A 26,718-nucleotide genomic window follows, 5' to 3' on the forward strand; every position below is an offset into this window, starting at 1 on the left:
CCTCAAGCAATGGCCTACGCTTAAATGCAATTTTTACTACGAGGCCTTAAAACTATTTGATATTATTGAGACAAGTTTAAAACTGCACTTCCTCAAGACATTCTTGTATATTCCTGTTTAGTTGCTAAAGAAAACGAAGCACTGTTGGAACTGTTATATATGATTTGAAGAAATGTTGCAAGTATTTGGCTTTATGACTTGAGAGCTCTAGGAATAACTGATTGTGTCAACACATTTTATCTTGTAAAATTAGGATTTAGGGTTTACCTTTTCAGCATAAGGCAGGTCATAAGTAGTGTTATTGTCCAAATAGAACAGATTTGTCGTTGCTGCAGTGATGCTGGGACATGTTACATTTAGTTACTACACTTTCTTTGTATTTTTTATACTATATCTACAATAACATCTTAATTTTTGCTAATACTGAATTATCATAGATTAGATTAATTGGAGCACAAACCTTTGGGGTGCTGTGAAAATAGAAACTTTCTGAATATCTTCTATTTCTTAATATGTCATAGTTGGAGAAACAGGAAAAAGTCTCTGCACACATCCAGTCAGATGCAAATGTTTTTTAATTATAGCTGAGCTTTCGAGCAGTCGACCTTCATCAGAGCATATCTCCACAAACAGTAGTGGGACAGAGAAGGCCACACAGCGGTAGATTCTACCTGTTATCTATGAATATGTCATAGTGAAAGAAACCTCAAGCACTATATTTGTAGGCCATAGTGACAGAATGTATTCTCATCTAAGAACTTCTCATTTAAAAGGCCCAGTGTAGTCAAAACCTTCATTTTCCTGTGTTTTATATTTCAAAGCTATGCGGTTGGAATAATATTGTGAAAATGAGGATAATGTGTAAGAGATGTTTGAAAAGACCGCCTGAAACTTCAGCCTGTTTTGGTGGGATGGAGTTTTGCCTTCCATGGTGACATCACCATGTGGTAAATGAGTTAATAGACCAATAAGAAAGAGTTCCAAACCTCTCTGCCAATAACAGCACATTTTCAGTTTTCCCCTCCCCACACTCCCAGACAGTCCTAGCTAAATTCTTGCTTGAGAAATTGCTCTTTGCTAAGAAGCTATTTTTGTTTCTGACAGTTTTAATTGAAAACAATCACAGTAAGGTACTTAAGTGTTACCCAGAAATGATTTAATATTGAGACAAAAACAGCTTAATTGGACCTTTAAAAGAAGTGTATAAATTTTTTAAATCATAGGATTTGTAGGCATTTTTAAATGTATTTTCATAGAGGGAACTCCCAAGCACTTTCTGTTCACCACTAATATAAAATACAATAAATGTAATTGTCCAACTATTTTAATAGATGGGTTGGTTGTTTAGCAACAAAACTGACGTGTGTGCAACTATGGGACGAAACAGACTGTGTTGGTTTAAATTGTTGACAACATGTAAACTATATTTAATCTCCAATGTTTATTGAAAACAAATAAATTTGCACAATGACCACTTGTCTCTCAAATACATCGTTACAGTTGTTGTTTAGCTAGCTAGCGAATTCTAACCATATTAGTATTGACATGAAATCTGTCAAAACACCTCAAAACAAGACATAATCTCAACAAGATTAAACGAGTCACTTACAATTTCCCACGTCAGTTTTTGTCATTCTTGCTAGCAATCTGGCCATCCAGAATCACAACAAACATCGCTGACTTCTGCCCCATGGAAGCGCGCGTACATCGTTTTCGTGACGATGTCAGCTAGCTGCTAACCCATCTATAACAATGTTGAAAGTTTGTAAGTGTGATTGTGTTATTTTGTCCTTCAGGTTTGATATCTAGATTACTTGACTCCTTTTGCTGATATGACATTCTTATGAGTCCGTCATCTCATTGTGGACCAGCAGGTATAATTTATTAATAATTTGATCATGACAGGGATATCATTGTTTATTCTTATCTGTATAATTAAATAATAATGTTGACATTACACATTCCTCAGTGCAATCTTTGTAGCTTTTTTCCATTTCAGATTTAACTTAAATTGTATGCTGATTATTGCGCTGCAATATAGGAAATAAATGTATTCTAGCTTTTATCATTCTGTATACTGTAGTTAATAGCAAGACGACTTCTATTTGTATTTCCTAAACGGCATAGACTAGCTTATTACTAACAGTTTTTAACAAGATGACTGATTACGAGTGATTAAGAATTAATTATTCATGTACTTTGTGGTCTTCATGTTCTATGATTGATCCAAATGAAGGGCAGTAAAAAGCCGAAAACTTTGAATGGATATTATCATCATAAAATAACAATCCTTCGACAATGTTGATGGAAAACTCATTGAAATGCATTGTGATTGTGAGCAATTTAATGAAATAACCAATTGACCCCAAAAAATGACGTTATTGTAGGAAAATACTTTATTTTCTTAACTATAAAATGTAAAAGAGTGTTAAAAAATAAAAATAAAAAACGCTTTTGATCCTGTACTCAAAACACACATGATTGGTGGAAATGTGTTGTACGGCAGTATAGTACTGACTTTCTCCACACAGATGTATTGCTACATTTTGCATCTAAACAACACTGTGCTAAAATCATAGGAGTATTGCTTTAAACAACATGACTGAAGTCAAAAGCGTTTACATTTACATTCATTTTATTTTTTGGGACACTGAACACAGGTTAGAATAACATTTAAAACAATATCTCATCTAAGGTCATGATATCACCATGTGTATCAATTTGTAAATAAATACCTCATTGTGAGGAAAGAAAACAACCTTTGTCAAGGATTTACAGTATCTGAAAAACATTCCTATCCTTCAATATACACTGAGTATACAAAACATTAAGACCATCTGCTCTTTCCATGACATAGACTGACCAGGTGAATCCAGGTCAAAGCTATGATCCTGTATTGATGGCACTTGTTAAATCCACTTCAATCAGTGTAGATGAAGGGGAGGAGACCGGTTAAAGAAGGATTTTTAAGCCTTGAGACAATTGAGACATGGGTTGTGTGTGTGTGCCATTCAGAGGGTGAATGGACAAGAGAAAATATTAAAGTGCCTTTGAACGGGGTATGGTAGTGCCAGGCGCACCAGTTTGTGTCAAGAACTGCAATGCTGCTGTGTTTTTCATGCTCAACAGTTTCCTGTGTGTATCAAGAATGGTCCACCACCCAAAGGACATCCAGCCAACTTGACACAACTGTGGGAAGCATTGGAGTCAACATGGGTCAGCATCCCTGTGGAACGCCTTCGACACCTTGTAGAGTCCATGCCCCGACGAATTGAGGCTGTTCTGAGGGCAAAAGGGGGGGTGCAACTCAATATTAGGAAGGTGTTGCTAATGTTTGGTTTACTCCGTGTATAAATAGATGGGTATACCTTAACACAACCTTCTAGTCCAGCATATAATATCCACACGCCGTCTGGCAATATGCATCCAATCCTAGGTACACTTCTCCATGTAATGTATGCAGTAATTCCAGTACTAGATGAGTCCACTGCCATGATGTGAATTTCCAAGAGACAAGATATATTTTGAGTATACCGCTCAAGTTCAAAGCAACCAATACTCTTGGTGCCAAGAAATTTGCCATCAAAGAACAGTTACCTCAAAGCATTCGTTATCTGATGCCCTTAACAGGCAACAGGTTCGGTACTCATTTGGTGGCCGCCACGTCTGAAAAGGGGACAAGTGAAAAAAGGGTATACCAAATGTTATTTCATGTCAGAAATTGCACATAACATTTGTAATAATATTGACACGTGAAATATACCCAAAATAGTGATAAATTATATAAATATAACGCAATTAAAATAGTTGAACGGTACATACTTACCGGTATGTCATTATTAACACCAACTTTAAAAGAGATTAATTCATAAGTGCTAAATGTTGATGTGAAATTATCCCTTAATGACTTTCAAGCTGCTGATTATAGAATCCAGATTAATGACATTATTTAAATATATTACAAACAATAAATGTTATAATGAATGTTTATAGGTTCTTGCAAACAATAATTTGGTGAATAATTCCATTTTAGCATGCAGTGATATTGCAATTATCATTTTTATTCCTACTAATAAGTAATTATGCTCATGTTGTGGTCCTCTGTAGCTCAGCTGGTAGAGCACGGCGCTTGTAACGCCAAGGTAGTGGGTTCGATCCCCGGGATCACCCATACACAAAAATGTATGCACGCATGACTGTAAGTCGCTTTGGATAAAAGCGTCTGCTAAATGGCATATTATTATTATTATTATTATTATTATGTTAGATGGACAATGTCACTGCCAGTGATTTACTGTGACATTTTCTGAATCATACTTTTTTATTTGAAGAAATTAAATGGAACACTCAACAGCTTTAGAAACTATGATTTGGTTTAGTAATGAATCAGAATCAACCTTATCAACTAATGTCTTACCTTCTAATGCTTTTAAATGCTTTTCCTAGAAAGTATTTAATACAATATATAAACATATTGGCCAACTGAGGTCTACCAAGGGTTGGGGAGTAACTGATTACAAAAAAACAGTAACTGAAATCAGTTGTGTTACCAGCAAAAAAAATTTAATCAGATTACAGACTTTGATTACTTTTATGTTAATGGTTACAATTTTGGACAACGTAACCAGTAACTGAAACGGATTACATTTAGAATGTAACCTACCCAACCCTGGGTCTACCCTAAGTCAATATGACACATTCAAACTGAGCCCAAGATCAGAATTTCGACCCTACCTCGTTGTGTGGTATACAGTGATGGAAATCGACCATTTCAGAGACTAGCTTGTCGGGTCTAGTTGTGTAGAGCTGTCTGGGGATCTGTAGAAAAGTATCAGAGAAACAAAGCTTTACACTGTTCATAGGTCGCAAGGAACACACTAGGAAGCGCTTTAAAAGGGGGTGAGCAAAGGGTTGTTCAGGCATGCGTTTGGCACAAAATATAATTTCAAGGGGAGACATCATAGAGGGTGAAGGTTGGGTAATATTAATGTTCCAGAGAAGATGAGTTTTAGATGGGACATCTACAAGGTTTTATTACTCATTATAAACTGGGTGGTTCAAGCCCTGAATGCTGATTGGCTGAAAGCCGTGGTATATCAGACCGTATACCATTACTCATTCACCAGCATGGTTTGACATGGAGTATCCTCTTGACACTGTCATCTACCGTAATAGTCTTCAAATGTCTGACTTCAAATTAACCAAGGCTTGGATGTTTTGGGGTATATTGATCATGACTCACCACAATACATCTCTACGAAAAAAATCACTTCAATACAATAAATATATTATCTGGCCAATATGTGCAGGGGAATTGAAATGCATTCACGTAGATATATTTTAGGAATTGATAAATAGACAGACATTTTAATCTCTTTACAATATCATTTGAGGGTTCAACCAATTTCATGGATACTGAATAATGAGGATACTATAGAATGGGTTTAGTGTATGAAAGTATATCTCACTGTACTATGGAGCAGAAATGCGTTCCTTCAGAGTTTGTTGAAGGAACTAGCCATCCCATAAGTGGAAAGAAAATAAAAGGAGCGCAAAAGAGCTGATCGTGCAAAGTATGAGCGACGAGAGCTTCTTTGGCGATTCGAAATAAAGATGGAATGAAGAAAAGTACTCTGTGATATACCTGTGGTGCGTCTTCAAACAATAACAGGACAGATCATAGAAGAACTACTCGGAACACGCACCACATTTCAGCCTACTGGTCTTCCTCAGGCAATGCATCGTGCTCTCTGAGTGTTTTAAGCTTTTGTTATGTGATCTGTTCTGGAAGTTTTCAAGATGTACCACGGAATCTACACTACCAGTCAAAGGTTTGGACACACCTACTCATTCTTTATTTTTACTATTTTTTTACGTTGTAGAAAAATAGTGAAGACATCAAAACTATGAAATAACACATATGGAATCATGTAGTAACCAAAAAAGTGTTAAACAAATCAAATATATTTTATATTTGAGATTCTTCAAAGTAGCCACCCTTTGCCTTGATGATGGCTTTGCACACGCTTGGCATCCTCTCAACCAGCTTCATGAGGTAGTCACCTGGAATGCATTTCAATTAACAGGTGTGCCTTCTTTAAAGTTAATTTGTGTAATTTCTTTCCTTCTTAATGCGTTTCAGCCAATCAGTTGTGTTGTGACAAGGTAGGGGGGTTATACAGAAGATAGCCCTATTTGGTAAAAGACCAAGTCCATATTATGGCAAGAACAGCTCAAATAAGCAAAGAGAAACAACAGTCCATCATTACTTTAAGACATGAATGTCAGTCAATACTGAAAGTCTCAAGAACTTTGAAAGTTTCTTCAAGTGCAGTTGCAAAAACCATCAAGCGCTATGAAGAAACTGGCTCTCATGAGGAATGCCACAGGAATGGAAGACCCAGATTTACCTCTGCTGCAGAGGATAAGTTCATTAGAGTTACCAGCCTCAGAAATTGCAGCCCAAATAAATGTCTCACAGAGTTCAAGTCACAGACACATCTCAACATCAACTGTTCAGAGGAGACTGTGTGAATCAGGCCTTCATGGTCGAATTTCTGCAAAGAAACCACTACTAAAGGACACCAATAAGAAGAAGAGACTTGCTTGGGCCAAGAAACACGAGCAATGGACATTAGACCGGTGTAAATGTGTCCTTTGTTCTGGAGTCCAAATTGGAGATTTTTGGTTCCAACCTCCGTGGCTTTGGGAGACGCGGTGTGGGTGAACGGATGCTCTCCGCATGTGTATTTCCCACCGTAAAGCATGGAGGAGGAGGTGTTATAGTGTAGGGGTGCTTTGCTGGTGACACTGTCTTATTTATTTAGAATTCAAGGCACACTTAACCAGCATGGCTACCACAGCATTCTGCAGCAATACGCCATCCCATCTGGTTTGGGCTTAGTGGGACTATCATTTGTTTTTCAACAGGACAATGACCCAACACACCTCCAGGCTGTGTAAGGGCTATTTTACCAAGAAGGAGAGTGATTGAGTGCTGCATCAGATGACCTGGTCTCCACAATCCCCCGACCTCAACCCAATTGAGATGGTTTGGAATGAGTCAGACGGCAGAGTGAAGGAAAAGCAGCCAACAAGTGCTCAGCATATGTTGAAACTCCTTCAAGACTGTTGTTTAACACTTTTTTGGTAACTACATGATTCCATATGTGTTATTTCATAGTTTTGATGTCTTCACTATTATTCTACAATGTAGAAAATAATAAAAAGAAAGAAAAACCCTTGAATGAGTAGGTGTGTCCAAACTTTTGACTGGTACTGTATGTGAGTACTTTACTTCATTAAAGCTTTACTTTTACTCACAAAATCTCTCCTTTTTCTTATTTTGTCAGCTCTGTTCTTATTATAGCCAGGATAGAAGGATAGAAGCTTGTTTCTTGGGACTCGTAATGATTATTTGTCATAAGCGGAATTAGTAGATATTAGGTGATGACTGCTTAAGGTTTGGATTAGTGGTATTAGTTTGTTTAGAATATGGGGCCAATTGAGTTAAACAGATTACCTTAATACTTAGATGTATATTTTCAATAGAGCAAAAAGCTTCTTGCTCTGATGTTTGGGAAGAACCAGCACCACTACTCAAGGGTGGTGTTGTACTTATGCTGGATACTTGAGTCAAGACACCATCGTCATTTTCAAAAACTGGGTTCACTCTCAATGTGTTGTCAAAGGCATAAGGAGTAATTGTATGCCTATAATACAGAGGAGATAATAAGATTGTAATAACCAAGCTGTAAAACAACAATTGGTAAAGCTATTGGCGCAAAAAGGTTAAAGGCCTGCTTACACCAAAGTCACAGTCTTTCGGGTCCCGAAACATTTCTTGTTTATGAATACCAAGATGCCTATGATGGCACAAACCAAGGTGAGGCTTCCCACCAGGCAGGCTATGAAAATGGTTGGGTCTACAGGCAGCGACACCAGCTCATTGCAGCGCTCTCCGTGATAGTGCCAGTATTTCCCTACAGGACATCTAAAATGTTCGAGAAAAAACAGGATTAGTGTCAACCCCATCGGCTATAGTTTATTCTACTACAGTAACAAATGTATCTTAATACGTCAAAAATGCCTTTCGGATTCAACAATGCCCCATGGCACGTGCTGGAGCATTGTTGAATCCTAAGGGCTTTTGCAGTATAAAAGGTCTATGTAAATTCTGCAGGACAACATCAAGAAGAGCTTATATGTTGCCAGTATTTCAGTTTGTGGAAAGTGAGGACCGTAGCTCTCTGTTTGGTCGGTTAGCTCGTGGGTACCTGCAGGTGGCTCCATGACCCTGGATGATGTCACAAAGGCCCCCGTTGAAGCAGTAGTCTTCCTCCAGGTTACAAATGCTCTGGCAGGGCAGGCCGTCCGTAGTGCTATAGCCAGGGTCGCACAAACACTCAGCCTCCTCGGTCCAACTGTTTACCACACATTGGGAGAACTCATTGCACGCCAAGAACTTGCAGGGATCTGCTTGGTCAGCTGAAACGAGTACGAGGATAATTCATTAGCATTAATTAAATGCTTTTCACCTCTCTCACCCTGATTTGTTCCTTCATTGTCCTCGAATGCAAAGGAGAAATGGTCCGTGCTATCCGAGATCCTTGGGACGTCCTACCCCCCATTGAAGTTTACATTTAAGGGTTAAGGTTAGGGGTTAGTGTAGGGACGTCCCAAGGAACCCAGATAGCACTGGTCAAGGAGAAACTGGAGGGCACATTGATTGATGTGAATGAAGGTGTCTGTTTTAAATAAGGTGCATGTAATGAGGTTTTAGCCAGGGAAGTGCTTGTGAGACTAGAGAGTAATGATTTTCATCTGCAGAGGACAATGCAGTAATGCTGCTGTGGCATGCATTCTTTTGACCTTTCCAGATTGATCATTCTAGAAGTATAATTAATCCTCTGGGCCCCCATCATTTAGATAGGAGCTGTTTCTGTCTATGATTCCCCCCACCCCAATCACATAGGACAGTGAGAACTTTCTGAGGCCAATATAGAGATCGCTTACCAGGTTCTATGTCCAGGTAGCGACTGTCAATCTCAATGTCTAGTCGTTTGGATGCAGCGTTGCAGAAGTCTTCGAGCACACAATGCACGGCCTGTGTCAGGTTATGTGGCACATCTTTTTCTACCTTCATCTTGCTGTTTACCACAACACTACCATTCCTGAAGTTGAGGATTTCTAATTGCTTAAATCCTGTCAAATTAGATTGCAGATATGGGAGAAGCTGGAAAAGAGGGGAGAGAACTAAATGAATGTGTGTAGAGGACACATTTGATGCTTCAGCACTTCCCTTTTATTCACATTTGGGATTCCACTCTAAGGGTAATTTGACTAGTAATTCTGTTAACATTCAAAACTATCTGATTTGATTTGCTTTTAGTTTTAAGGAGGAAATGGTTGGCTTGGTGGTCTTCAAGAGAGCATTATGGCAAATTTAGAAAACCATGTAATGGTCATTATTATGGTAATTTGGGACAGAGTACGCCAATTTGGCATACAGTATTTTACATGAAAGTCATCTTAAAAGCATCACCAATGCCGTCCCCATGAAGGACTAGTGAATTAATCTGGGTCCTGGTAGGAAAAAGAGAGTTCAAATTAATGTTTTATGAAAAAGTTCCCATATTTGTCTCTCATCTCACTGTGAGTTTGGAGTCATTTAAACAAAAGTGCACATTTTATTTACTGATAAAATGTATGCATATATAATCTCATTCATCACAATAATAAAACCGTGCTAATTGCAGGTTTGAAATGATCAACATTACTAAATGTAGCACAAAACCATGCATTAGTTAGCATCCCTTCTGTAAGGTGTTATGGCTGAGTTAGTTCCACGTAAAAATAGAAAAGGTTCAAATGTAAGAAACCGAGAAGCCAGGCCATTGAGACCTGTACGACGACAAATCTGACAACAAAAATCTGTCCATGAAACAAATACAAAAACCAACAATACAACAGTTTTCAAATCCACCAGAACAATCTTCAAATCCGTCAAGTTCTCTATTCTAGCCAAATCTATGGCATCTCTCCATTTACCAAGTCCATTGAAAGTTTCTGATTGGCAATTTTAAAAATGGCCCTGACTGCCAGCAAGAATAATAGACTGAGCATTTGCTATTATAGCTGCTCTCTCCGTCTTCAAGAGTAAGGTACCTGCATTTAGACAAGGGAGAACTGCAGGAGAACCAAATACTGTGAGAAGGGAAGATGATGGCGCTTTAACGCAGCTGTTCAATGCCTGTATACCAAGAGATAAGAGGCATTATGGAGCTGAATCAGATTGGGTTACTCCACTTATCACCGGCAGGCCGAGGGCAAAAAGATCTGATGTGAAAAGATCTGACGTGATTGGTCAAAAGACCAACTAGTGTGAAAAAATATCAGAATTGGGCTGCCTGTCTAAACGCAGCCTATGGGCCTCATACAACCTCATTCACCTCGCAGAGCACCATGCTTCATACTATAGTAAGGCTCCCAGCAAACAGGCTGCTAGCAGGGGTATTGCTCAAATACATCCATATGCCTCAGCATTTCAAATCCAACAAGTTAGCAATCCTCACTGTGCTGTAGTCTTAATGCCCTGCTTTGCACAAGCTAGGTCTGTATAGCAAGAACCTTGCAATGTTTGTTTGAGAAAATAACAGAATACTATTTAGAGTATATTATGTCATCAAAATACAGTTTTTCTTAATATTGAGTTTATTAAATTGTGTACACAAACCTACAGTATGCATGACAAACTCGCTCATACTTCTCCAGATGTTACACGTGTATCTACTGGTTCTTTTTTTGATTTTCTGGTGAAACCACCACATCATATTCTCAATTATTGAAAATGTTTTGCAGTTAAACATTTTGAATCAAACAAATGGGTAGTATTTTTGCATGAAGTTACTTAAACCTCAATTTCCAATGTTATTGGTTGCTACACAAACCAGTAGAGACAGGAGTAAATAAGTAGTATGACAACAGGGAAGCAGGGGGCTCTAGGATACATCACAAATGGGGTATGACGTTTAACAGAAAATAGATTTTTCGTTTAAATGGGCCTGAAATGGAAATACCTAATGAAATTAGTCTGAACTTGCCATAACTGGCATTTACATTGATTGACCAAGTGTTGCTTTGTATTGAAATAAATGAAACATTTGTGGACCATTGTCTTGATAGCCCATTTAAAGGACAGTTAAGCTATTATGAAAACATACAGTAGTAACTATACTTACAAAAACTATTGTGAATACTTACCAATTCAAACTTCTGATCACATTCGTTTTTGGCAGAAAACTTTCTATTGCAGAATAATTGGACACACTGGATAATGTTGAATCCCTGGTTTGGGCAACCACTTAAAATTGGAGATGGAGTATGGATTTTTTTTATTAGATATGTAGCTGATTAAAATAAGATGTCTGGTTAACTTTATTGGATGCAGCTGTGTAACTACCTTTTTATCAAATGATAAAATAATGAAATAGTCAATTAACTGACTTGCCTAGTTAAATTAAATTAAACATTCTAGTAATGCAGCTGAAAGTCCAGGGATTGCCATGCATTTTGTCCTGTGTAGTAGAAAGTGATTATGAAACGAGTTTGTCCTATAGTATTCCAAACTTTTGGTTCTCTTCATCGATTGACAACTGCTGTGAATTAGAATGAGCTGACTGGCTTATGTTTTCATGTATTTTATATCACAATATAAAGTAAATGTTACTTCTACATCTGCATTGCTTGCTGTTTGGGGTTTTAGGCTGGGTTTCTGTATAGCACTTTGTGAAATCTGCTGATGTAAAAAGGGCTTTATAAATCAATTTGATTGACTTAAACAACGTTCCATTTCAAGACTGCACCAGTAGCTTTCTGTCCTCCAGTACTGTAGATTCCGTTCTACTATGCAGTGACTGGATCCCTGTTAGTAAGAGCAGGCAATCCAATTTGTATTGATATCCATCCCCAGTTAAAGGCTGAGGATGTTACATAACACAAAGTTAAGGCACTTCTGTGAAATTCAAGTATATTTCCCACTGCCAAACTCAAGCTAAGCCTTAAAACCAAATATAGACGTCTGATGTATATCAATTAAATGAGGGCAAGTTGGACGAGTTTTGTAACATTAGCTGCAATTGCAATTGGTATGAATGCGGATCTCTAAAAGAAAGCTCTGTTTATCTTTGTTGGCCTTAAGTGATTATGGTTTGTACTTGAGGAGGCAGGGCTGTCCAAAATAGCAATGCTGAACGTAAACAGTGTGACAACGTACCAATTCCTTACAACCTATTTGTATTGGGAGGAAAGCTTGTTCTCTCTTGTGCACTTGAACCAATTGTATTACCCATGCTATTAGCTGTAATCCTGCCTATATCCTGTAAAGATGTACCTGAAATCTCACACTGTACATGCATGTTTGTGCACACAAAAACACAATTGACTGATGTTGAACTAGGCTGATTTAGACCACAAAAAAAGTACCCTTGTAAAATGTGTGTGGTGCTTGTGCTAACCAGCATTACCTAAAGGCTCTTACTCAGTTAGAACCCCCCCCGAGGTAAACATTGGCTATAGTAGTCTATTGGGTCCTATGATCCAGATCACCCGGGGCTGTCCACATAGAGTTAGCTAGGAGGGAGTTTAGCAAGTCTCACTCCCATCACTGTACAAAAAACAGAGACTTTCCTGCTTTTAGCAATATCAGCCACATTCAGTTTATCTAACCATTGGCACAATTCATTCACCTCTACAGTCCTACTCACACACGCGCACACATAAGTAGCCAGCATATAAAAATATTGTTTTAATGTGGCTTGTGTTTTTTTAATAAATACCCAAAATGACCAAACGTTCCTTTACCACAATGCCTCTTTCAAATTGATGTAGCAAGCTAAAGCAAGCATGCACACTAGTCAGAATGTAATACAATCATTGTAATGCATACAGTGCTGCTTGAAAGTATGTGAACCCCTTGTGCAATTCGATTTTTTCAGTTTTTACCATGAAATCTTCATTTAATCAAAACCAGTCTTTTTGATCTGACATAACAGGTTTATATTTACCAACACCATATATTGGTGTAGAGCAGGGTTGCCCAACCCTGTTCCTGGAGAGCTACCCTCCTGTAGGTTTTCACTCCAATCCCAGGTGTTACTAACCTGATTCATCTTATCAACCTGCTAATTATAAGAATCAAGTGTGCTAGATTAGGGTTGGAGCAAAAACCTACAGGACGGTAGCTCTCCAGGAACAGGGTTGGGCAGTCCTGGTATAGAGGAAATCATGCGTGTAGTAGAAAAACAAAATTAAAAAGGAATTAGTGCAGGTGCAAAAATAAGTGAACCCCAAGTTGCGTTGATTAAATCAAGTAGGTAAGTAGAATCAGGTGGGTAAATAATTAGCTACCAAATGAACCAATCAAAGGAGAGGAACGTTTTTGGGCGGGACTCTGATAAATAGAGATAAGAAACCTGGTCCATTTGGTGTTACCCATTCAGGTGAATGCAAAGCACACCATGCCGAGAGGAAAGGAGATCTCAGAGGACATCAGGATGAGGGTAGTGAGAGCACATCTGGGGAAGGCTATAAAATAATCAAAAAAAGATTTGAGCTCCATCAGTCCATTGTGAGGCAAATAATGTACAAATGGAGTGCATTTAACATGACAGCAACTTGGCCTAGAAGTGGGCGCCCTTCCAAAATATCCCCAAGAGCCACAAGAACAATAATAAATCAGGTAAAAGCCAACCCAAACAGAACATCTAGAGAGCATCTCAGGTAACTGTGCATGCTTCAACAATAAGAAGAAAACTGAATCGAAATGCCATTCGTGGGAGGGTTGCTAGGAAGAAGCCTCTGCTGTCAAAAAAGAACCAAACTGCCCATCTTAACTTTGTCAGAGACCACCTGGACAAACCTGAAGTTTTCTGGAAGTCCATTCTCTGGACCGATGAGTCCAAAATGGACCTTTTTGGTCAGAATTAGCACTGCTATGTTTGGCGAAAACCCAACTACCTACCACCAAAATAACCTTTTCCCAACAGTCAAGCATGGTGGTGGGAATATCAATATCTGGGGCTGCTTTTCCTCCTCTGGACCTGGACGACTCCACATCATTAAGGGAACCATGAATTCTGAGGTATACCAGGAGATTCTTGAACAGAACGTCAGGCCATCAGTCAAGGAGCTAAAGCTGGGCTAAAAATGGGTCTTCCAACAAAACAAAGACCCAAAGCATTCAAGCAAATCTACCAAAGAATGGCTCAGGAGAAAGAAGATTTGTGTTTTGGATTGGCCAAGTCAAAGTCCTGACCTAAATCCAATCGAGATGCTGTGGCAGGACCTGAAGCGGGCAGTTCATGTCAGACACCCCTCAAACCTCACTCAATTGGCTGAGTTCTGTAAGGAGGAGTGGGCAAAAATTCCTCAAAACAGATGTCAGAGACTGATTACTGGCTATAGTTATTGCTGCTAATGGAGGTGCCACAAGCTATTGACTGAAGGGGTTTACATATTTTTGCACACATCAAATCTGAGTTTCTGTTCAATAAACCACTTTTGTTAACTGAACAATGTAAATATATATTTTACTTGGAATGTCTTTATTACGAATTGGGGTTTAGATAAGGATTTTATGTTTATTTTATAGCAAAAATATTGACCAGCTCTGTAGGGTTCACATACTTTCAAGCAGCACTGTGTGTATATATAGAGAATAAAAAGCAACAGAGCACAAGATCAAAATCATTCCAAGCACGTCTAAGCTGTCCACAATAGTTGGATGTTCCTAAAAACCAATGGATGTAAATATTTGTCTCGCTCTGTGTTTTTTTTAAAGACTTACAGATAAAAACCAGGATATTAATATCGACAACATCTTATCTCTCGTGTTCTTGCAAAAGTGAAAAGAGAGCACAAACGCTACCCATCTGGATATATACCTATACACCATTTTGTACCTGAAACAGCTATTCCTAGCTTTTATACCTTATAAGCCTTAGGTAAATCTTGGTGGACAGACTTACAAATTCTATACACATCCGTAGACATGGTTCATTATGAACAAACCTCTTTGCCATTAGCTAGCTCTTAACACCAAATGAGACCCTGAGAAACCAAAACTTGAGCAGAATGCACAGGATTAAGGCAAATGTAACTGTCTTTGACAAAACAAATAACATAGAAGATAAAATAATTGAAAGACTCAGACGAACAGACAGGAAAGAAATCGTAATATCTTTAGATTGATTACTAAAAGTGCATTTCAGAAACTGCAGGTATGTATCATTTAGCCAAGCACCATTGACAAATGAGTCAGTGGTTGTAGAGATGTTACTTTTTGTCAAGTGCTACTCGCAGGCAAATGTTAGTCAATGAAAGTAAATTCTAAGATAGATTCTAATAAATGTTTGAGATATGTACAGAAAAGTTAGAAAAGAAATAGGCCATGCTCTCTCTGAGGCATGAAAGAAATAGTTCCAATATGGAAATACCGGTATTGAAGCTAACGTCCTCTGTCTCCCAGTCCCAGATTTACTGGCTCCAGGATATGGCGAGTCTCTGGGCTCAGAGAACTGGTTCTAAGTAAAACAAAATGTAGCCAGTTTTTTATATGAACAGGTCTTCTGATGAACTCTGAGAACTCTACCCCAATGTACTTGGCTGTTAACATATAGCACCAGTATGGATTAATTAATTAATGTAATTAATTAATTAATTAAATCAGGTTTACATCATCACTTGTCTAGGTTAAAAAATAGCCCCTACTCACTTGGGGATACTTAAATGTTCACTTCACTTCAAACATCCAACCATTACTTACTGCACAATTAGCTTATCAAACAGTTTGAAACAAGATCTTGGAGCTAAAAATATAGGTATGACAACAAGGCATGCAGAAACATAATATCGAGCACAAAAATGTGTTTACCTACCAGCTGAAGAAAGGTATTCTCCAATGACCTGTACTCAGGAGAGCTTTTGTTGAACAGGTCCTCTGAAAACATCATGTTAGTGACTCGCAAACTAAAGAACACCACCATTTCTTTGGCTTTTCCAGTACTGGCCATTAAAGGAGTGTTCATGTGTGTGAGTGCTGGCGGTGCAGTGGACTCAAATGGACCTTCCAATCCACTGCCAAACTCGTCCAGCTTATCGGCGGCTTGTGTACCGTCCTCTACCTTTTCTACATCTACATCCTCCTGCATGTCCGAGTCATCATTAGAGATATCCACGTCCATCTCAAGTGGTTCCTCTTCTTGGGGGGTGTCCCCTCCTTTTGAAGGTCCGGGGGGAATATATGCTGAGGGGACTTCCTCAGGCTCTGCTTGGTTGACATCATCCTCAAATAAAGCCATGTTTGGTGATTGTGTCGCAGTGGTGAATGTTTGGATGGATGCAGGTTCTACATCTAGAGATGCTGTAGTGGTGAATGTTTGGATGGATGCAGGTTCTACATCCAGAGATGCTGTAGTGGTGAATGTTTGGATGGATGCAGGTTCTACATCTAGAGATGCTGTAGTGGTGAATGTTTGGATGGATGCAGGTTCTACATCTAGAGATGCTGTAGTGGTGAATGTTTGGATGGATGCAGGTTCTACATCTAGAGATGCTGTAGTGGTGAATGTTTGGATGGATGCAGGTTCTACATCTAGAGATGCTGTAGTGGTGATCATTTGATTGTCTCCATCTGGTTGCTCCTCTAAAGCTGCCTCAGTAGTTGTGGGTCCTTTTTAAAGAAAATTTAAAATATCAGAAAATGACATACAAATCCATTTCAATCAAAAAGATTGAAATTGAAATCAAAAAATGCTTCCATAAATTTTGCCACTTGGTTTATAAGCAGAACATTACCTTCATCTTCCTTAGGTTCAACAGTTGGGAGGGTCTCCTCAGCATCTTCCTCAGGGGGAAAGAGAGTAATCATTTCGGTGGTAGGCTGTTCTGTAACGACCGTTCTTGTAACTGGTGGCCAAACCCAAAGGTAGGCCTCTGTCGCATCTACAGTCTCCTCTAGACCAAGTGTCTCCTTAGTGGCAGGCTGTTCAGTAATGGCCGCCAGAGTTGTAAATGGTGGCTTAACCCAAAGGTAGGCCTCTGTCGTATCCACAGTCTCCTCTATATCAACCGTCTGCTCTGTAGCATCCACTAGAGGCTGCTCTACCTCAATCGTCTCCTCTGTAACATCCACTGGAGGCTCCTCTACCTCAATCATCTCCTCTGTAACATCCACTGGAGGCTCCTCTACCTCAAACGTCTCCTCTGTAACATCCACTGCCGGCTCCTCTACCTCAATCGTCTCCTCTGTAACATCCACTGGAGGCTCCTCTACCTCAAACGTCTCCTCTGTAACATCCACTGCCGGCTCCTCTACTTTAAACGTCTCCTCTGTAACATCCACTGCCGGCTCCTCTACTTTAAACGTATCCTCTGTAACATCCACTGTAGGTTCCTCTATGTCAAGCATCCCCTCTGTAGCCTCTACCTCAATCATCTCCTCTGTAACATCCACTGGATGCTCCTCTACCTCAAACGTCTCCTCTGTAACATCCACTGGAGGCTCCTTGACCGCAATCGTCTTCTCTGTAACATCCACTGCAGGCCCCTCTATCTCAATCGTCTCCTCTGTAACATCCACTGGAGGCTCCTCTACCTCAATCGTCTCCTCTGTAACATCCACTGGTGGCTCCTCTACTTTAAACGTATCCTCTGTAACATCCACTGGAGGCTCCTTGACCGCAATCGTCTTCTCTGTAACATCCACTGCAGGCCCCTCTACCTCAATCGTTTCCTCTGTAACATCCACTGGAGGCTCCTCTACCTCAATCGTCTCCTCTGTAACATCCACTGGAGGCTCCTCTACCTCAATCATCTCCTCTGTAACATCCACTGGAGGCTCCTCTACCTCAATCGTCTCCTCTGTAACATCCACTGCAGGCCCCTCTACCTCAATCGTTTCCTCTGTAACATCCACTGGAGGCTCCTCTACCTCAATCGTCTCCTCTGTAACATCCATTGGAGGCTCCTCTACCTCAATCATCTCCTCTGTAACATCCACTGGAGGCTCCTCTACCTCAATCGTCTCCTCTGTAACATCCACTGGAGGCCCCTCTACCTCAATCGTCTCCTCTGTAATATCCACTGGAGGCTCCTCTACCTCAAGCATCTCCTCTGTAGCCGCCACTGGAGGCTCCTCTACTTCTACTGAGGGAGGACTCTCACTAAGTCCCTCTGGGGGAGTATTGGGGGTTACTTCAATGGCATGGGAGGCAGTGGTAGCCTCAGTGAGAAGAACAGTAACTGAGTCACTTAAAGGCACAACAGTGAGTTCCTCAGGTGTGTCTGTAAAAGCCTCAAGATAGTCCTCTCCGACAGCAACAGTTGGTAAGAAACCTTCGGTGTGCCCGACAAACTCCTCTAGCAAGGTCTCCAAGGTGGTCGACTCCAACTCCTCGCGTAGAGAAAAAGTGGGATCTGAGGGGAAAATATTAAAGTTAGCATCTCTTCAAAGATTATATCCCAGTTGACCTGAGCTTTAAATTAAGCTTACCAGGTTCAAAACTGAGTGTTTGTATGTCAACAGGCAGGGACGTCTCCTCGCTCAAGGCCTTGGAAACCAGATCCTTCAGTCTGTGCCCGTTTGTGTAAACAACTGTCCCTGTGCCTGGTTCTTGAGTGGTTCTAGATTCTTTGTCATGGTCTTCTCCACTCGTCTCAAACACCACAGCATAGCGGACTGACACACCATCAGATCTGTCAACAAAGCAGAGCTTATATTAGGGAAATAGTATGTATTTCTCACAGCATTTCTTATCTAAGCATTTGAGCAAATATAGCAAATGCCAAAGTTTGAAAGACCTCTGACTAATGGAACACTGTTTTGTTATTCCTTTGCTAATGAGACAGCATCACTCTGCGCAGCGAGTATGTATGTCAAATGGAGCCTGTTCAATGGAATGAAATATTTGGCTGACTTGTTAGTACCTTCACAGTTCCTTGAACAACCTACCTAAATTCAACCAACCGAAATCCCAAAACACGAAGATCTTTATACCCAGGAAGTTTGTCAAAAACGTGAACCATCTGTGGAAAAGAGACATTTGATGGTTATGTTTACGTAACACATCTTTCTTAGATTTATGCAGCATTCTCTCTGGGGCAATAATCATTCTAAACAAAATAACATCACACAAATGGAAAATATATAACCAACACAGAGAAATAGCTTGCATTATAATATGGATCTCTCACTGTAGAATAATCTATGTGCCGTCAACAGACCTTTGTGAATTTCTTCTTTATCCGGAAGGCATGCATTTTCTCTAGGAATCATTCATGAGCTGGGGTTACAAATCCAATTCAGTCTTTTGATGTTGCCCAATACACTGCTGGATTTACCGTTATCATAAGCTTCTTAAAAAGCACAAGCTCATTTGGGATGTTAGAAATTCTAGACTAGGAAAAGGCATTCATGGTGGAAATAAATAATAATTCACAAATATTGTATGCCTGCAAAAGACTTGAGACATTTGCAATCCTTTGCAAAACTCTTTTGCTGAAGGAGCTTGTGATTATCTCAAATCACTGCTCACATTTCCCTCTGTGTAATGGCTATCTATGCCTATGGAAGCAATATACAATGACAATTATAAGGATTGTCCCACACAAGGCCTACCTAATTATGTGGCCAACAATCAGTTCTTCAATAAAGGTATTACCTTAAAGAGTGTGATATAATAAATTCTTACATATGTGAATGTCTTAGTAATCTAACACACCAGGTATCATACCTGAGTCATCTGGGTGACTCATTTACATGACATTGTAGTCATTTAGCAGACGCTCTTATCCAGAGCGACTTACAGTTAGTGAATACATGTTTTTATTTTTGTATTTGTTTTATACTGGCCCCCCGTGGGAATCGAACCCACAACCCTGGCGTTGCAAACGCCATGCTCTATCAACTGAGCTACATCCCTGCCGGCCATTCCCTCCCCTACCCTGGACGACGCTGGGCCAATTGTGCGCCGCCCACCTATGTTAGCCCATTGAGCTAAAGCCTAGGCATTAGCTCTGGGAGCTAAAATGAGTCAACAGGCCTCAGTCAAGGTTAGTCATTGTGTAGTTCACTAAACCCATCTCTGCAACAAAGGCTAATTTATTTGTTCATAGTTATTAAGACTTTTCAAGGACAAATCCTCCCAGTTCGCCTCACCGTATCGTGGAGATCGCGTGTGATGTCATGGTACTGGGGAGCTGCAGGGTCTCTCAGAAGAAGTTCACTGTAGCCAGGGTCTGCTATGGTGACACAGAACTCCACTATCTGCTCCTCAATAACCGCCTCCTCTGGTACAATGTTTGGAATCTCTGTTATCTGTGGAAAGCAAAAGCAGCGATGTCATTTTCAATCAACGAGACTGTCAACGTTCAACCAAGATTATAAAGCCAAGGCAAGGTAGCCCTCAGAAAATATGATTGAACTTACGTCCCCTGCTTCATTCGGAATGCTAAACAGTTCTGATGGAGTTTTTGAGCCTACAAAGTAAGCGTTGTGCATTAATTCCGGGATGTTGTATTATTACATTTAGCATAATGTATGGATGAATGTGGAGTACTTACATTTCTCGATCTCAGTTCCTCCAGCTCTTGGTACTTCACTGCTGGAAATCAAGAATACAAATTTTACAACAATTACAAAATGTACAAAAGGTCAAAAGGTGGTTTCTTGCTCTCTAGGCCTTGGTCCAGAATCCTACCATGATCATCCTGTCACCCAAGTTGTTTGGGCTGTGATCCACAGAGAAGGTGGGTCAGGTCAGAGTTGTATGTTAACTCAGACCACCAGGTGTACAGGCTCCATCAGTTTAGAGAGCTGAGGAGGGTTATTTGAGTTGACCTGTTTTTGCCTTCTACCAATTAAATCAAATCAAATCAAATTGTATTTGTCACATGCGCTGAATGCAACAGGTGTAGAGCTTACCGTGAAATGTTTACTTACAAACCCTAAAGTAAGAAAATATTTTCAAAAAATACAATAAAACAATATAAATCAAAAGTAACACAATAAAATAACAATAATGATCCTTGCTGCAACAGCGAGTGAGTGTTTTTGGTCATGATTACTTTTTACTATTATAATTTAAACCTTTCTGAACAACTGTTTAGAGAAGTTTGTCTCTGGAGATGGTTGCTAGCCATTTTAGAACTTTGTAGTGAAAGCTAAAATAACAATGGGGTATGAAACATTGATTTAAGATTTTTTAACATCTATTTTGTTTTCAAACACCATATTAAATTAGAATACAATTGATAAAATAAGGTAGTCAGTTGAAAATTCATGCCGGAAGGGTGTTGAGCATCAGTTTGATTTAAACATTGCAGGCCTACTTCTTGTGATATCTCTAAATAACATCTACAATTTCTCCAACATTTGCTCTACCTACCTTTCTTTCTGGATCTTCTCCTGTTCAGCAACTCTCTAAAAAACAAACCGACACTCAAATTCAAAATATAGAATAACATACTATATCTTCATCACTGTTATTACCCCTCAATGTTACTCTTATTACTATGATGCATGGAAATGCATGAAGGTTTTATTACTCACTCTGGCCACCATGTCAATGTGTTCCTGGGTACTGCTGAAGTTCCTGGCCACCTCGTCCAGACAGAGAGAGCCATGCTGGCAGGCGTAGGTCCAGTGTTTGTACTCCTCGGAGTTAGGAACCCTGTCCAAGAAGATACGGAAAGCCTCCCATATCGCTTCCTGACAAACTAAAAGTATAGTCAAACATATCAGAATGCTGAATAAAGACCTGTGTGAGAACAACTCTTAGCATATAGACTAAATGGCAAGTCAATGTATTTGCATCTCATTACCGCATACGTGTAAGACAAGACTCAATAATGGATTCATTATGGCCTAGGTTTGGACTAACTATTTTGACGCATACCGTTAATATGATTGGACAGCTTTGAATAATGTATCAGTTAAATGTCACTTCCCAATGCGGGAACGAAATGTACTCGTCCCTGATGGTCGGGAATGTTAGAAACATGAATCACAAAAAGCCCTAAAGCTTTTGTTGTGTTTACTTCTGTTATGAGGAGCAACAAACTACTTGAATGATCCAATATGTTTACGCCTGCGAGACATTCTCTTGCATTTCGCAAGTTATTATTTCCACGATATATTCACTGTTTGAATACCCTCACCTCAATGTCACTCCGTCCCTGAATTTAGCCAGTCACTCAACAGAATCTATGCATAAAATCTGCATAACATGACTTTCCGAGGGCTTATGAAAGGATTTAAGTGAACATCTATATTATTGTGTGATTAAGAAGTTAAACTTCTCCCACATTGTAAAGTCTCAACCATAACTTAAAAGCCAGCAATTATTTATTAAACTGTTAAATTTAGTGAGAGATTTTCTGTTTAACTCCTTTATCTCTCTAGGAAAATAGGACATAGTTCAGAGCCACTGTTTTTAGACTAGCTTAATCATCCCACTGTCTGAAGGTGTCCCATGACTATTTACATTTTAGTCATTTAGAAGATGCTCTTATCCAGAGCGACTTACAGTTAGTGCAATATGAATATTAAGGATTTATATGATATTTTCCTGTTCTCATTAGATCCACGCCCTTATATATGCCATTTAGCAGACACTTTTATCCGACGCGACAGTACTGGGAGTGCATACATTTTTTGCGTATGTGACCCCAGCAGGAATTGAACCCACAACCTTTGCGCCGCTAGCACCATGCCCTTACCTCTAAGTTTGTAGTAGGCCCGATGGCTGGAGATGACCTCCTTCATCTTCTCTTGAGGACATATTTTCACCCCTGTGGTGAAGAACGTCGACCTCTTCGTCCGGTGCCTGTCCAGGTCCTTTATCATTTTGACATCGGTGGTGTGTTTGACTGGTCTTATACTCTCTAGGAAGTGTCTGTATTTGACATCTCGGATTCCAGACAAATCTTGGACCTGTAGGTCTACAAAATACATATTAGAAATGGTTATCTTACCATACCTTTTTGGCCAAATATGCCTAAATATAGTGTAGCCTAGCAGTTAGAGTGTTGGGCCAGTAACCCAAAGGTCGCTGGATCAAATACCAGAGCCGACAAGGTGAAAAATCTGTCTGTGCCCTTGAGCAAGGCACTTAACCCTAATTTGCTCCAGGGGCGCCGTACTGCTATGGCTGACCCTGTAAAACAACACATTTCACTGCACCTATCCGTGTATATATTTTTTGTCATTTGGCAATATAAGATGCAGAAGATGTATGCTGCTTTCTTTCCCAAACAGTGTCTCAGGCTAACCTGAACTGACTCAGAAGAGTATTTAAAATGGTAGCTACTAAAACAGTCAAGACTTTACTGTACCTAATGGCCACTGTCCAGCGTTCTAAGTGGACTACTGTCCCTCACTGTCCCTCACTGTCACTGAGGGGATACTAAGTCTAATTTTGGAAGCACAATGAAACTAGTTCATGTTGAGCATCTCCAAAGGGATTCAAGAGCAAGTGTTTGATTGAAAGTCATCAATGCTCAGCATTTGTTTCGAATGACATCATATCCTTGTACAATGACTCTTCATAAAGCTATAGCCTCGATTAACCTGTGCCTCCGCACATTGACTCTGTACCGGTACCCGCTGTATATAGCCTCGCTACTGTTATTTTACTGCTGCTCTTTAATTATTTGTTATTTTAATAATTTTGTTATACATTTTTTACAAAATTGCATTGTTGTTTAAGGGCATGTAAGTAAGCATTTCACTGTAAGGTCTACACATGTTGTATTCGGCGCATGTGACAAATACAATTTGTCAGTGGTTGTTTGTGAATGACATAGTAGGACAATAACAGGTTAGATCACCTTAACTGTAACAATTATGACTGACCAATGTTATTTCAAAGTCCTTCAGACCAGTGCCGTATTAGAGTCAGACCTAGCTGGCTTTACTTTATTCAGGAAACACAAGATCTCCACTTCCCCCATTTCACAGTCTTGTCCGTCGCAGCAAGGTAGTGCCATGGTGTTATGAACGACAATTAGGCCAGTGAATACAGTCACTCCATTCAAAGTGAGCTAATTTTTTAAGGCATGCTTTACAGGAACCAGGTGGTAAACTCCAGAGGCTTTCTTAAAGGGGAATTGCAGTCAAAAATGGGATTTTCTTGTGTTTTATATATCTATTTCTACGAAGTTGGAATAATAGTGTAAGAGCTGTTTGAAAAGACCGCCTAAAATATCTGCTAGTTTTGCAGGGGTGGAGTTTTGGCCTGCCTGGCGACATCACCAAGCGGTATAAGTTAATAGACCAATAACAAAGAGAGTTTCAAACCTCTCTGCCAATAATAGCTAGTTTTCAGGTTACATATCCCTCCCATTTGGCTCCTCCAATTAGGTCCCTCATTCAGACCACTCCCAGACAGTCCTAACTAAATTCTTGCTTGAGAAATAGCTTTTTGCTAAGAAGCTATTTTTGTTTATTTTGGACTATTGAACACAATCACAGTAAGGTACTTAATTGTTACCCAGAAATTGGAAAAAAACGGTTGCATTGGACATTTAAGACATTAAGCCCCTGGCTCAATGAGTTCCTAACAGAGGCTAGGGGGATTAGACAGTAGAGGCCACAAAGAAATCAGTGAAAACGATTTATATACTTTGACCACGGAGAGGTGGCCAGAAAGTGCCTTGTTTGAGAGATTACAATGTATAAACTCAGTAGATGAGATGGTTGGTAGACAGACACTGCTAATCCAGGCTGTCTGATATGGTAATTCACAAAACTAGCTTGTTTAGTCAGAACATTATAGTCTGTGTCTCTCACTGTCCAGTACCAGGATATCCAGTTCCCATTGTCACAGAAACATTGGGTTAATTGAAGTGTGATATCATACACATACCAACCGTAATAAGGATCAATATTTATTTTGATCAAAGGTGCTGCCGGTCCCAATTTGGCCCGTTACAGAGAAATCTATGCCAATAATGTGTGGGTGATCTGTGATCCATTGTTTGATTCAAAGTGGGGCAGTCGCTGCCCAATGCCAAAGACATTTGCCCCCACCACAACCACCCAAACACTCAACCCCAACTAGACAGCAATAAACCTCAAAGATCAAATGCTAGGTTCAGAATGGGGACTATTAGCCGCAAAACCCAGACTTATTCTCCAATTAGAGAACATATTGACAAACAAATAAGACACAATGTGAAATGTGCTCAGTGAGGAATGAAGATTCTGACATGCACATGGGCTAGCATGAGGGCCTGCAGGGGAAATGGCCCCTAATGTGGAACACTACATTGAGGGCCTCACAGAGCAGAGCTACAAGCCAGAAAAGATTAGTGTCGAGCACCACTGAGAACAGAATGCCTTTGTTTCTTTTGGGATAATGAACGGACCGAAGACACAATCCAGCCAGAATCTGGACCCAACAGAGGTCGGCTAATGCAAAGGTTTTGCAGAATTTTAGAAAATGTGTTCATGGGGATCAACTAGCTCAATGTAACCAATAGTGACTTGTGTAATGTGGCCTAACAGTTTTCCCTCCAGGTTTATTACATTTCTATAGGAATGTATATTCAAATCAATGCAAAAAAATACATGGATTCAAGTTTGACAGGTAGGATGAGCTGATGCTGTATTTGCTGGCTAAAGCAGCTGTAAATGCTGTGGCCCTTGATTGAGAGTAGGTCGAAGTCAAGTGGATCACACTGCTCTCTGTGGAAGTCCTCTTACGTAATGCAGCAAGCAGGTCACAACCTTTGTGAAAACTTTTAATGAGAGATTTGCGAATAGTCAATTTGTCATACCACAATGGTTCTGCCCTCTGATCAGACCCTTCAAGAATGTACTGTACTCAAGCATGCACACCATATCTCCCTCATTGTGAAAGAACACAGCATAATTTAACTTCAATTACACTGTGCGACAGGAAACAAAACAACAAGCCAGACAGGTCCCTGGAGTAAGAGCTTACCTTTGATTCGTGGGGCTGCAAGGGTAAAGAGAAATAGGGTGAGGAACAGTCCCGTTCTCAAATGCATGATGGACTAGTTTAGGTCCTTTCAGAGCCAAAAAGTTTTCATTTGGAAACCAAAGGAAAGTCACTCAAAACCTTTATCTCGAGTCCATGAGGAAAAATATATTGTCGCTGGTGACAAAGTCTCTAGGCTCTAGATCCAAAAGAGGTGAAGTGCACTATTGTCTTGGCTCCAGTTAGGGTTTAGCAGATGGAGTTAGAATCCTGGAGTTAGAATCCTGGAGTTAGAATCCTGGAGTTAGATCCTGGAGTTAGAATCCTGGAGTTAGAATCCTGGAGTTAGAATCATGGAGTTAGAATCCTGGAGTTAGAATCCTGGTTTGATCTTTGAGTCAGTCAATGATCCCTGCAGACCTGGACGAAGGATTGAAAAAGGTGCCAAGGTGAGGGGGCATGGAAAGGAACTCCAAGTTACTCCACTGTCGGTATAAGTGTGACAACGGTGACGAGGTTCAAAAAGCAAGTTCAGTTTCGGGAATAATCTGTTTACCTTCTGCTCGCTCAGCGTAATCCCTCCCTGGCCACGTGGTGGGGGCCTAGCCTCATCCTATTAGGGCCCTTCTGGAGCCTCATCTGTCAGTCAGTCAGCGGGGCCCGTCGACCTACGGCCCTATAGTGTCCAGTCAGTGTCCGTGTTACCCTGATCCTCAGT

The 26,718-nt window shown here is 40.0% G+C and overlaps 1 protein-coding gene across 1 annotated transcript; it reads right to left on the bottom strand.

The window, feature by feature from the left end:
- Positions 1-3,271: 3,271 nt before the first annotated feature.
- On the bottom strand, positions 3,272-26,268 carry impg1b (interphotoreceptor matrix proteoglycan 1b). Its single transcript, XM_045207423.1, has 16 exons — positions 26,004-26,268; positions 22,777-22,998; positions 21,608-21,774; positions 21,444-21,478; positions 20,620-20,660; positions 20,486-20,535; positions 20,216-20,374; positions 19,010-19,083; positions 18,551-18,753; positions 16,855-18,474; positions 15,936-16,729; positions 9,016-9,235; positions 8,277-8,487; positions 7,808-7,993; positions 4,735-4,818; positions 3,272-3,666 (listed from the first exon to the last, which is right to left on the bottom strand). The coding sequence occupies exons 1-15, from the start codon at positions 26,068-26,070 to the stop codon at positions 4,779-4,781; spliced, it is 4,089 nt and encodes a 1,362-aa protein (XP_045063358.1). The 5' UTR covers positions 26,071-26,268; the 3' UTR covers positions 3,272-3,666; positions 4,735-4,778.
- Between the last annotated feature and the right edge of the window lie 450 nt (positions 26,269-26,718).

The sequence above is a fragment of the Coregonus clupeaformis genome, chromosome 25 (genome assembly GCF_020615455.1).
Source record: "Coregonus clupeaformis isolate EN_2021a chromosome 25, ASM2061545v1, whole genome shotgun sequence".
Taxonomy (NCBI): Eukaryota; Metazoa; Chordata; class Actinopteri; order Salmoniformes; family Salmonidae; genus Coregonus; species Coregonus clupeaformis.